Below are 14392 nucleotides of genomic sequence, written 5' to 3'. Positions count from 1 at the left end.
TCACTAAATAGTTCAGAATGCCAGGACAAAGGGACAGATTCCTGATGATTGGAGTAGAGTTCTAATAGTACCCATATATAAAAAGGGAAATAAAACTGAATGTGAGAATTACAGAGGTATTTTTCTACTGAGTGTTCCTGGTAAGATATATGCAAGTATACTTGAGAAACGGTTGTGAAGAATTGTGGAAGAAAAGCTTGGTGAAGAAGAAGCTGGATTCAGGCCAAATAGAGGCTGTCAGAATCAGATCTTCACTTTACGACAAATAGTTGAGAAAGCATGGGAATATAACAAAGATCTGTACTTAAGTTTTGTCGATCTGGAAAAGGCATATGACAAGGTGCCAAGAGAGAAGCTATTCAATACACTACAGTTATATAGTGTCAATGGCACATTATATCAAGCATTACTTAGTCTTTATTTGAGTTGCAAGTCAGCAGTTAGAATTGAAGGAAGTACAGGAAGATGGTTTAGTGTTAAATCTGGTGTGAGACAAGACTGTACATTATCCCCTCTGTTATTCATTATCTATATGGATCACATTATGAATGAAAGTGGTATTAAACATGATATCGAAATTGGAGATGTTAATGTCAGCTCTTTGCTTTATGTGGATGATGTTATACTTCTAAATAAATCCGCTAGAAGTCTGCAAGATTCTCTGACTAAATTGAATAACTGTTGTAATAGATATGGTATGAAGGTCAGCAATAAAAAGACAATGAAAATAGGCAGAATTGTTGAAAATGTCAACTGTGTTGTGAATGGAGAACCTGTGGAACAAGTAAAACATTTCAGCTACTTAGGCACGATTTTCAGTGAAGATGGTAAATTAAATATAGAAATAGACAACAGAATCAGCAAAGCTGGTATGGTAGGAAGTCAATTAAAGAAATTCATATGGAATAAGAGAGAAATTAGTTGGAACACTAAATTAGCTGTATACAATGCAGTGTTCAAACCAGTTTTAACTTACGGATCTGAGAGCTGGGTCAGAAGTAAAACACTTGACCAAAGACTAGAGACTGCAGATATGAGAGTCCTGAGAAAGATTAGAGGTGTGAACAGATGGCATCAATGGCAATATCATATTAAAAACGAGGATATTAGGAAAGAACTAGACATTGTCAACATCCAGAAATGTGTTAGCAGAGTTAATCTCAGTTGGTATGGTCACTTAAACAGAATGGGAGAGGAATGATTAGCAAAGCAAGTGTTGTCTGCCAGGTTGGCAGGAAAATGATCCAGAGGAAGACCAAGGTATAGGTGGAGTGAAAATAAGTAATAATTTTATTTATTAACAAATATGTTGTCAATTTCCTTAAACAATATATGATGCTGGAAAATCAACATATAAGCCTAAACACTAGGATTACAATGAACCTAGGATTGTTGTCTGACAGATGAATGATAATTATCAATAATTTTTTGAAACGTGGTTTCATTGTATCCATTAGACATCATATTGCTTTTAATTTCATCTAACAAAAGGCAATCAGAAGAGCAGAACGTATGAGCTCTATGTACAAGACTCTTGATAATACCTATCTTATGTGATGAATGATGGTGTGAGGATGAGTAAATGTATCTGCCAGTTAAGGTTGGCATGCAATAAACTGAAAATTAAGCATGAACTATAGGATTTTGAATTATTAGAATGTGAATTGTTGGATTCACATTCTACAGTGTATGTGATACTGGAGTACTAAGAGTTTATTTTCTCTCATATAATTAAAGTAATTCTGACTCTAAGTGTGACCAGACAGACTGCAAATATATCAACAAAACATAGCCACATATGAGGATGATGAAAAATAGTATGAAAAAGTTGATTTTCTAGATAGTATATAAAATAGTCAGCTAAAGGTGGTAAGATAGGACTGCCCCTTTGCTGTTCCTTTGATTTGTTTGAACAATTAATTCCACCATGTAAAACAGCCTGCATTGATAGTGAATTTCATTAAGCCAACAACGTCTTCCCAGAAATCAGAATGCAAAAAACTAGAGTCTCTTGTGGTATGTTGGTGAATTAGGAGACTACATCAAACAAAACCACAGTTTTGTTATTAAACAGACACAAGTCAAGGCTGTTTTTTTAATATAAGAGCTAGTGTGGCCAATGAGATTCCGAAGATGATGAGAAAGATGTTTTGCAAGGTAGTAAGTGGGAGAGCCAATACAATCCACTACTGTGCATAGTGAGACAGAACACCAATATTGTTATGAGTTTTAAAAGAGGTATACCGTGAGTAGACATATCAATACAAAATTAATAACGGAAAAAAACTCATGTACAAAGATTATTTAATAGTATAATTTTCGCCTGTGTGTCACAGGCATCTTCAGTACATTAAGCTCAAATTAAACAATAACTGACAATTCCAAAAAGCACCACCTAAGTAGCTGGTGTAAGATAACTAAAAAGGTCAATAAATTTTTGTCAAAAAAAATAAAAAAAAATCAATACAATAAAAAGTTAGGAAAGAGTAGCTGATTTGTAAAGAACTATCTCCCATAAAGGAGATAGACGTAAGCCGTCGGATCTGTTTAAGTTAAGAGAATGAAGTAGAGTTTTACATGTTTCTTTATAAAGGCGTTCCATGAGAAACTGACTTTTGTGAAGAACAAAAGGCAGGAACTATTAAAACACTGGTTCATCAGGCCCACTCCTTTTGTTCTTCAGACGATCTTTTACAGAAAGAACTACAATATATAACTTCTTCCTTTCTATCTAATGGTTATAAGAATTGCTTCATCAAAAGAACTTTGAGTAGTTTTAATATGTCTTCCTCTTCAAACACAGAAGAAATAATGCGCATTACTATCCCTTATGTACAACGCATCAGTGAACGTATAGCAAAAGTTTTAAACCACTGAATATTTTGTTGCCTTTCGACCGTTTAGAAAAATCTCCACCTTTCTCACTTCTCCTAAGGACAAGCTTCCACATCTTAATCATCCAGGTGTCTACCAGATTCCGTGCTCTTGTGGATTATCTTATTTCGGACAAACGGGAAGATCTGCCTCTATTCGGCTAGAAGAACACCAATCTTATATTGAATACTTTAAACCTGAAAAGTCTGGACTTGCAGAACATGCCATCTTCACTAGACACAGAGTTCATTGGAGAAAGACAAGAGTTCTTCACAAAAGTCAGTTTCTCATGGAACGCCTTTATAAAGAAATGTGTGAAACTCTACTTCATTCTCCTAACTTAAACAGATCCGACGGCTTACGTCTATCCTCTTTATGGGAGATAGTACTTTACAAATCAGCTAATCTTTCTTAACTTTTTATTGTATTGATTTTTTTTTATTTTTTTATTTATTTATTTTTTTTTTTCTTAGGAAAGTTATTGACCTTTTTAGTTATCTTACACCAGCTACTTAGGTGGCGCTTTTTGGAATTGTCAGTTATTGTTTAATTTGAGCTTAATGTACTGAAGATGCCTGTGACACACAGGCGAAAATTATACTATTAAATAATCTTTGTACGCGAGTTTTTTCCGTTATTAATTTTGTATCAATATTGTTATGATAAAGATTGCACATTGTCCAATAATTAATTTATTGATTTGGCTTTTCTTGGATCCCTGCTGATCCAAGAAAAGCCAAATTCAACTGTAGGTTGACCATCTCTCAATAAGATATTAATTTTACGATAATACTCACTAGTATTCACAACAACATTGGCATTATCTTTATCATAACAATATTGGTGTTCTGATGTAGGGAGCAAAGAGCTTGCACCTCTCAGAAGAGTATAATCAAAGGAAGTGGTATAATAGTCAGCTTATTTAAATTCAGCATCAATGCAGGCTATTTTACATGGTGGAATAAGTTGTTTAAACAAATCAAAGGAAGAGCAATGGGAAGTTCTATCTCACCAGCTTTAACCGACTATAAAGCATCCAGAAAATCAACTCTTTCATACTATTTTTTCTCAACCTCATATATGGTTACATTTTGTTGATGATATATTTGCAGTATGGTCACACTTGGAGTCAGAATTACTTCAGTTTTCCTGGAGAAAATAAACTCTTTGTCTACCCGCATCACGTTCGCTATTGAACATAAATCCAATAACCATCTAACTTTTTTTTGGATACCTTAATAATTCAAAATCCTACAGATCATGCTAAATTTTCAGTTTATTGAAAACCAACCTTTACTGGTAGATACATTTACTCACTCTCATGCCATCATTATTATTATAATTATACAGTATCTCCATTGAGTCTGGAGACTCATCATGGGGAGACCCAATCTAACGCTTATACACAAAAAACATATCATACCTCTCCTTAAACTATTCACTGTGAGACCTCACAACTAATTCTGGCAATCCATTACACTCATTCACAATTCTCTATGCAAAAAATCTGGTCTGCACATCTCTACTAACCACACTCTTACTCAACTTCCATAGTTTTCTGACTACTTGTCATATATTGAAAAATTTTTTGTGCATCAATTTTATAAATGCACTTTAATTATCTTAAAAGTTTCTATCATGTACCCTTTTTTCTGCCTATTAACTAAACTTTGTAACCCACACACCTATCCTCATAGGGAGCATCCCACAGACCTCTCACCAGCTTAGTCACTCATCTCTGAATCTTCTCTGCCACCTCCTAGTCCCTAAAAAAAATAATAATAATAAATAAAAAAAAATTTAAAAAAAGGTGACTAAATTTGTGCACAGTAGTCAAGATGCAGCTGAATCATAGCCTTATAAAGAAGGATAATAACTACCCTATCTTTACTTATTAGCATGTTTTTCAACATTCAAGTAATCTTTGAACCATTTTATTTTTGCAATATGCACTCTGAAATTCAATTCTCTGTCCACCATTACCCCGAAGTCCCTAGCCTCATCAGTTTCCTGCAATCCAGTACCATCAATATGATACATCATATGCAACCTTTTCAACTGGAAGTGCACAATCTTATATTTTGCAACATTAAACTGAATCATTATCATTTGCCCACAATGCCAATTTATTTAAATCATCCTGCAGGATATCTACATCACCTTTATCTACTACTGCTCTCCCCCAGTTTTGCATCATCAACAAACAACCAAATATTCCCTATTAAATCTTTCCCTATATCATTGATATACAAATTAAATAGTGACCCTAGATAGAATCCTGAGGTACTCCACTAGTCGTCCCCATTCTCCTAGATTCCACTACATACTATTTTCTGGTGTAGTATATGGTACAGCATTTACTTGATCCAATTCTGCTGTTACATTATTATAAAATGCGAATAAATTACTTTTATATTAATATAACTTAATATATAGATAGCAACCTCTCTGTAGGTAAGTCCATCCCATCCTGTCCTTACAAATGATGGTTACATTTTGTAATGGCAGCAGATTGTTACTGGGCTTCAGGTATGTTTCCCATAGACAAAAGCATATTGGTTTATACTTCTAGAGCAAGAGAGGAGCCTCGATGTCATGTTTTGATTGAATTCACAATTTCGTTGCAGAAATGTTTTTTATTTGTTTTTGGTGGTGTCATCTGGCTTCTTATGTGAGATCTTGTTTTCAGTGGACCCTGGATTTTTTTTCTTCTTTGTGAATTGTGAATAGCCAGTGCCCATAATTTCTTCATATTCTCACGAAAAATATCCAAGACAATCTAGTTGAACTCCATTTATGTCACTAGGTTTACTGTTTTATTTTCTTGTGGAATGGAAATATCCATCCCATCAGTCAACAGATCTAGAAGCAAGTCCTTGATATAATAAATTATTTTTTTTGTGAATAAATTACAGGACCTACCTTTTACAAAGCTGTGCTGCCCACTATACAGTATCACATTCCTATCTGCCCAATTTTGGATTTTACCTTTAACCAGTTTTTCCAATACTTTAACAATCATTCCTAATATATTAATTGGTCTGTAGTTTGCTATCTCTGTCTTGGAGCCACCTTTATGCAATGGAACTATCTTACCCTCTTTCCATTCCCATTATCAAGAGTCTTGTGCACAGGACCCATATGATCTGCTCTTCTGATTCCCTTTTGTTAGATGAACTTAAAAGAAAACTGATAACATTGGATACATTACCACCTCTCTCTCTCCCTACCAGATGTCTATAGGTATCCTGCTCATGTCATCTTTGCTATTTTAGACAGACTGACTGTTTGCTTTGACTGGAATCCATGAACATCAAGACGGAATTGCATTTTGGAATCTGACAAGTATGACCTTGCTTCTCATATCTGACACTAGGCACAGAGTTCTTTGAAACCAGACAAAGATTCTTCATTCTAGCAGGTTCAAGCATGTGAAATAGTATGAAATCATCTGAACCGTAACCACTCAGATTGTATGCCAATCTCTAAGTTTTGGGAAATGATTTATCATGGTTTTTTTTAATTATCATAGGTCATCCCTGGAAACTATAAGGAGAGTGAGCAAGGGAGTGAGGAGTAGTTTTTTGCATGGAGAATGGTGAGTGATTGGAATGCATGGCCTGAGAGTGTGGTGAGCATGAAGACAGTGAACATATTTAAGGCACGGTATGATAAACTGTGTAACAGTGGGACCTCCCATGATGAGTCTTTTGACTCCATGGTAGTTTTTTAATATTTTTTTTTTAGCCGTGCAATTACAATTACTATTAGAGTACAAAGGAACAATTACAATTGTTCCTTTGTACTCTAATAGTGTAATCTCATCACTTCATCACGTGAACTTGTAGGCATATGTTTCATGATTCATTCTTATAATTCATGTTTTGAATGTAGTTACCGGTCTCTCTCTCCCTGACGATATCTATGTTACGTTCAATGAAATATGTCAGAATTTGTGAATACGATTCTATTTTTTTACATGAAACTTTCTATAAATAGGTTTGGTACACATTCCATTAAAACTATTTTGTATGCATAGTTGCCCATAAAAAAATATAAAAAAAGTGAATATCACAGGGAAGATATCACTCCCAAAATAAGTTATCAGTTTCTCACTTAAACAGTGGAAAGAGGGAATATCAGTAGACAGTTAAGTTAATAGCAGTGAATGTTCAGGTAGGCATTAGAAAGATGGCACAGCTTCCTGCATTCAAGAGGAAAATTATTGTTGTTGATCATACACCCAACTGCCTCTGCATTTGCATTAAGTGGGACTTGCTGGAAGGGGGATATGGTTGTCCACAAGGATAGCAACCTCTCTGTGGGTAAGTCCATCCCATCCTGTCCTTACAAATGATGGTTACATTTTGTAATGGCAGCAAATTGTTACTGGGCTTCAGGTATGTTTCCCATAGACAAAAGCATATTGGTTTATACTTCTAGAGCAAGAGAGGCACCTTGATGTTATGTTTTGATTGAATTCACAATTCTGTTGCAGAAATGTTTTTTATTTGTTTTTGGTGGTGTCATCTGGCTTCTGATGTGAGATCTTGTTTTCAGTGGCCCCTGGATTTTTTTTTCTTCTTTGTGAATAGCCAGTGCCCATAATTTCTTCATATTCTCACAAAAAATATCCAAGACATAATCTAGTTGAACTCCATTTATGTCACAGGGCTTACTGTTTTATTTTCTTATGGAATGGAAATATCCATCTCATCAGTCAACAGATCTAGAAGCAAGTCCTTGATTCTCTGTGGCATATGTTCAATTTCCCCCAAAGACATACTAGTGGTTATCATGTAGTGGAATTATTTTTGACATGTCCTCAGGAGAAAGCCCATAGTGATTTTTCACTCTTATTAGCTATAAAGAAACAAACATATCATACTATTCAGGGATGTTGTAGCTGTGAGAAGGTGAAACTGACACACATGTTAAGGCTCTACTGACACTTGTTTTGATTGTCAGCATAAGAGAGTTTATCGCTAACTGCTGCTACTTTTGTGGTATACTGCTTCTTCACCTCCTGGTAAAGGATGCTTTGTTCGAGTTTTCATTTTTTGGAATCTTCTTTCCATCCTTCCACATCCACAGAAGTAGTCTGGGTGATCTCTCTCGCAATTAAGGCATTTTGGTCTTTGTTCTCATGATTTTTACTGCCACACTGAGCACAGATAGCAGAGCCATGATAGGTAACCTAAAAATGACCACACTTCTGACATTTAAAGCAGTGCAAAGGGATCAAGATGTAGAACCTAAGTAGCCACTGAGATATTCTGCTTTTACAGATGTTGATGGTTTAAGGCACGTTAAATATAACGATAATATTCCTGGTGGGAACCAGATGACCATCCTTACATATAAGGATTCTCACAACTTTCAGTTCAGAGCAGATCTCATCTGGAACATCAATGGGTATGTGTGTGTGTGTGTGTGTGTATGCGTGCAAGTATGTTACTGTTTCATAACATCTCCTAAATAGTTTTTTGACTGATTTTGGAGATCTGCCAACCTTTCCAAACCCTCCTGAATGAGGAAGAATGACCTTTTTTCCAAATGAATGTTCCTCCAGCTGAGTGCAATATTAAGGAGGCTGGTATGTTTATTGTTGTTTCTGAGATATTTTGTTTCTTGATTTTCTTTTTCAGGTGATGTTGCAATGGTTTCTGGACATGGTTGGAGCAAGTTGAGGCTTTCTGAAAATCTACATTAAAAATTACTCATACTCAAAGGGAGTGTGTTTCAGTGCCAGATCTCCCCACCCACCATGGAGCCACACGTGAATGCCTACTCTCTGGCAAGCAATGATTGCACTTAAAAGTGGTACCAAACTATTTTCCCAGTGACTTCAGTTGAAAGTAACAGAGAAAGTCATTAACAACAACTTCTTAACCGCCTAGAGGCAAACCATTTAACCAGTGACAAGTATGGATTCTGCTATACTCTCAAATCCACAACAGATCATTTCACCAAAACCCATTTTTGAACATAATGGAAAGGTACGAAGAAACCTGTGGTTGCTCTAGATCAGCGTTTCTCAAATTTTTCCTATGACGGAGCACTTCAAAAATCCAAAAATTTCAATGGAACACCTTGGTTAGAGTCGAGTATCATCAGTCTCGTATTCAATGTAAAGCTAAGTGCCCACTATTGCCACAGAGCATCGCATTGACCTTGATTGTGACCGTACATTTCCTAGAATAGATATCTCCGTACTTCACTCACGCTCGGAGGTGTTGACAACCGCAGGCAACTGTCAGCCAGCGTGTACTGGCCTTAATAGCACAATCCACATGCAAAGTAAGGAGCGCCCGATTTTCAAAGATGTTTGAACTTGTAGCAGCATTTAAAACCATTCCAGGCTCATATTAATTTTGATAATTTTTGATAGGTAACCTGATTTCACTTTCCCCGAAACACCAGTGTTCTGCGGAACATAGTTTGGGAAACGCTGCTCTAGACATTTCTAGAGCATCTGAACTGCATACTTACCGAACTGTCACCTCACAGTCTACTATTCATTCTTCAAAACTAGGGCCAATTTCTTCTCTTGTTTCTCATTATGTCATGGTAGATAGATTCCTTTCTTCAGTTTCTCACCAATACAGGAGTACTACTTTTACCCATGACTCTTCATTCTATGCATAACTGATCTCATCTCACTTCTTCAAATCCTATTTATAGTATTGCTGATGACAACGGCACACTCCATTCCTCAACTGACAAACTGTACAGCACTCAAATTAAATTTGCAAAGCTGAAAGATCCTCTATAACCAATGCGACTGACCTCCATACTATATTCCAGTGGGTGAGGACCTCCATATCAACTTCACTGCTATCAAAAACTCAGTTCTACCCCCACTTTACACAAGATCATCACATTACCCCCCCCCAGTCTACAATAACATTCAGATCTCCATGCATCCGGATCTCTCATCTTGAATTGACTAAGACCTCTAACCTTTCCTGGCATAAATAAATCACATCCATAGTCTCCTCCACCTCCAAAAAACTAGCTGCCCTTTTTTTTTTGTCAAGACACTTTTCTGTCACCTGTGCAACTTTTAATATAAATTCCAAATTCACCATACTTTAAAATATTGCTTTCACATTTTGGGATAGTCATCCAATTCTTGGTGTTTTACAGAAGAAAACCACTTGATTGATTATCACCTCTCTCTCAAACACACACACATCACTCTCGTGATTTTTTTTTTCAGATGTTCTAGGAGCTTTTATGCTAACTAACTACCATCCTTACACTTTCCTATAAACATGCAAACACATAAGCAACTGCTTTCAGCATCTGTCTAACATCCAGCTTCAAACTTAATGAACAACTTTTCATCCCCTTCCTTCATTCCCATAAGCTATAATCAACTATATAAAAAAATTTAAAAAAGTCAAATTCTTTCTTTCTTTTTAATCATTTGCATTCATGTGGCATTGATGTGCTATATTTCTTTATACCTCTTATGTGTTGGTTTTGATATTAAAAAAAAAAAAATAAAAAATTCATTAACAGGATTAAGGCTCCACTCAAATCAACAGCAAAATGTCCCAGGGAATGGGAAATAAGTTACAGGCAATGTGAGCACATTATAACAAAGTTATACTATACCATTTTGGTCTACAATGTTTAAAAATATGAGAATTTATTTGAAAGAACTTGATAAATGATTCTTCAAATTTGGGTTTCAAATTTCTAAAGAACTTTTCTGTTAAATGTAAAAGTTTTAAGGAAAAACAATTATTATTAATTATGACGGTAAATAAATTTAAACCTCTAAATTAAAATAAAAGAAGAGAAGAGAATATTAATATTGCACAGTATATGATAATAAAAATATCAGTGCTAAATCTCACAGTTGCTTCTCAGAAATCAAGCTGCTTGTGCAGAGCTGCCATCCATTTTTAGATGTTGTTAATTGTTCAAAGTACTGAAGAGCCTGCAACATAAACATATTAATCTCTATTACCTCACAAAAAAAAAAGCATGATAATACTAGCTTGCATTTCTGGAAAACATCAGAAAATAAATTAAAGCAAACATGTAATTCTATTGAATGTTTTATTTTTGCTTTTAATTATTGAAATCAGCCTACTATCTACTGGTTATTTACACAGTGGACAGAAATAATAGATGTGAATTTTTGCAAATCTTTCTTAACCATGAACTCAAAATAATGAATTTCAGAAGCAGTATTTATTTTTGTCCTTATATGAGTGGTTATGCAATCTCGTTAAAAATCTAAAAATAAGAATTGTTTATATAAATTTACATCATGTAAATAATTTTGCTTAGTATTATGCATTCAACGAAGAATTTTAGTTTCATGTAATAACAAAGTATTTAGTGAACATATAGTACATTATATCTGCCAGTATTACAATGTAATACTGGCAGATCTACTTCAGGAAAGAATCAATACAATACATAAGAAATTACCCACATTGAATAATCACTGAGGTTTCCATAATCAATTTAGAGGCTCATTTTTCAGGGGTTTAGAATACAGTCAAATGGCTGCAACTCAAAAATAATTATCTAGCAACCAACTTCTAGCATTCATATTTATCATACAAAATTCTTTATGTTCAAGACTTTTATGAATTTTATAACCTTTATAAAATAACAACTATGACTATCATTATTATTATAGTTTAAGTTATTCGTTAATGATGTTTCATGTCAACTGACAGGAGATCTTCAATTATTTGCTGATGATGCAAAGGTGAGGAGAGTTATAAAAAGCAATGCTTATAATTAACTTCCTTTAAGAAGAGTTAAATAGACTTTCAGATTGGATAAATGAGTAGATTGCATTTTAATGTTAATAAGTACAAGTAGTTGCACTCTAGAGTGTAGAGATAAAATAAGGCTATGCTGTGGTGGAAGTGTGCTTTAGGAGGTAGAGTCGAGATTTAGATTTGGGGAGTGGCAGTGGTCTGAAATTCAGAGGGCATGATACAAGTGTTGTTAATATTACACAGTGCATCAAAGTAGAGAAAAGAGGAAATTGTGCTACGTAAAAATATATGTATAAAAATAATAAATAAAATTAAAAAACCCTAGGCCGACCCACGGTGTTAATGTACTATATGTTTAACCTTCTGTTTGCAGGAGTCAAATAAAAAAAATACATTAAGCATTGCTTAGACTATACATTAATTATGGCCATCAAATTTGGCCACCAAGTTTCTACTGTGATGTGAAAACCTTGGAGAGGGTTCAAAGTGAGTAATTATGGCAATATCAGAAATTTTGAATAGCTTATGCTTTGCAGTTTATATATATACAGGGTGATTCTAAATTATTGTCGGGGTTTCTGTGGCCTGCAATTTTCAAACCAGAACCAACAAAATAAAACTGCTTACAGAATATGAAAGTATAACTCAAAAAAAAGTTTTATTTGGCAACACTGTACTCACCTCATTGATGTCTGGAAGATAATATGACATTACATTTCAAAATGTTGAGAGAAACTGTTCAACAGAAAGCAATGTGTGTACTTTGGATTTTGGAAACAAAGCCAGTTATCACAATGCAATGCCATTATAGAACTCAGTATGGAAAACATCCACTTTCAGATAATGCTATCTGATGTTGGGCAATTTCAGGAGACTGGTAGTGTTCAGCACCAAAAAAAGAGCAAGAAGACTGACCACTTTGCAGGAAAATGTTGATCAAATCCACGAAGCATTTTATCACAAAGCCATAAAAATCAACCAGACAAGCTTCTTTGCAGTTAGGAATACCACGAAAGACTGTTTGGAGGGGTGTTCATAACCACCTTCAACTCCATGCTTACAAACTGCAGATTGTGCAAGCTTTACAACCAGATGATAAACCCTGTTGTTTACAATTTGCCAGAATTGTTGCTGCAGTAGAAACAGTTACACTGCAAATGATGAAGAACACGTGGAGGGAAATTGATTATTATTATTACGTGACACCTCCAAGGAGTCCAAAGACTCACTGAGGGAGGACACCCACTCCACAACTCTCTGTCTCTATCACTCAATCCACCAACTCGTTTGGACATCTTACATGCTAAGAAAGGCACATATGTTGAAATTATTTAGCATTCTGCAGTATTGATTCTATAGGTAATAAAACTTCTTGAGTTACACTTGCATATTCTGTAAGCAGTTTTATTTTGTTGTTTCCAGTTTGAAAATTATTGGCCATGGAAACCCCGACAATATTTTTTTTTTAATGTGAATAACACATTTTTTTTTTAAATATGTATCTCACACAAAAGGCTATAAATCTATATTATATTAGTATACTATGGATGAGTTAAACAGTTAAATAATCCAAAAGCTCTGTTTTAGAGACCAGACATGGAACTTTTCAATACTCTGTTTATTAGCAGAGAGTGGTAGTGGCACTCTCCCAGCTGGCAATAAACACCATCTACCACCAAAGACTTTCACAGACAACCATACCACTGTGGGATCTGATCCAAGACCTATTAGTTGGAGAGCAGGTGTTATCTATTCAGTAAAGCAGGCCAGCAAAGTTTCACAAGCGATGACACTTCACTGGCCTGGGTGCTACTTGTGACCAAGTACCAAAGTAATACTTTGTCAAAAGTGAACTCTCCAGACTGATGTTTTAAGTACTAAAACTAATGGTATAAATGATAATTAATAAAAATGTTTGTTATGGTGCAAGGACAGCCATGGTCATACTGTACTAGGAAAATCATATCAATATACAATAATACCCTGGCTTAAGACGATTCACTTTACAATGATCCACACATGTGACACTTTTCAATTATGACCAATGCCCATTTATATGATGCTGCATTTGTTTATACAATGGTTTTAGTGACATGACACTGTCATGAATCAACCGAAATATGTAGTACTCATGAACTCAGTTTATTTACAATCATTACTCACTGCCTCTCTCTGTGTTTTGGCATTTTGCAGCTATGAATTATAAATAATTTATAATTACTATTTTATTTTATTGTTGGTAATAGCAGATAACAATCAAAGTAAGGGTGCTGACGCTTCCAGTGAAAAGAAGACGCATAACCCTATTACATTACATGCTAAGATTAAAATTATTAATTTTAATCATAGTAAAGTAAGTTTAGATTGCTGGCTAAACTTAACTTACACTGCTGTTGTTACAGTTGTTCAAAAACAAAGATGATTGTCATGTTTCCTTAACCCAAGCTATTCATAATTTTTCTACTTGCAAAAATTATTCTAAATATTTTGTTTGCATATTTGCCATAAATAAATGCTTTATTTACTCCATTTAATCACATATGATTGCTTAAAAATGTTATTAAACCATTATATGAATTCACGAGAGAGAGAGAGAGTGTTGGGGGGGGGGTAGAGACAAGAATGAATAAAAGTAAAAACAGTGTAAAAAAAGTTCATAAAATACAGATAAAAACAACGAGATATTAAAAGGCTACTATATACAAAAACACTGCATAAATATAAAAACATGTAAACAATCCATACACAGAAAAATACTCATTTTC

The 14392-nt window shown here is 34.7% G+C and overlaps 1 protein-coding gene across 1 annotated transcript in view; it reads right to left on the bottom strand.

Moving 5' to 3' along the window:
* LOC150109266 (exportin-T-like) overlaps positions 1 to 14392 on the bottom strand; it is a 359762-nt gene that overhangs the window by 323385 nt on the left and 21985 nt on the right. Inside the window, exon 3 of the mRNA XM_090401965.1 lies at positions 10743 to 10825. Within this exon, the coding sequence (XP_090258091.1) occupies positions 10743 to 10825 (83 nt within the window). The remainder of the gene's footprint in view (positions 1 to 10742; positions 10826 to 14392) is intronic.

The sequence above is a fragment of the Typopeltis vanoorti genome, chromosome 2 (assembly GCF_054136105.1).
Source record: "Typopeltis vanoorti isolate ZY-2024b chromosome 2, IOZ_Tvanoo_1.0, whole genome shotgun sequence".
Taxonomy (NCBI): Eukaryota; Metazoa; Arthropoda; class Arachnida; order Uropygi; family Thelyphonidae; genus Typopeltis; species Typopeltis vanoorti.
Note: the sequence above shows the minus strand (reverse complement) of the source record. Positions and strands in the feature narration are given on the sequence as shown.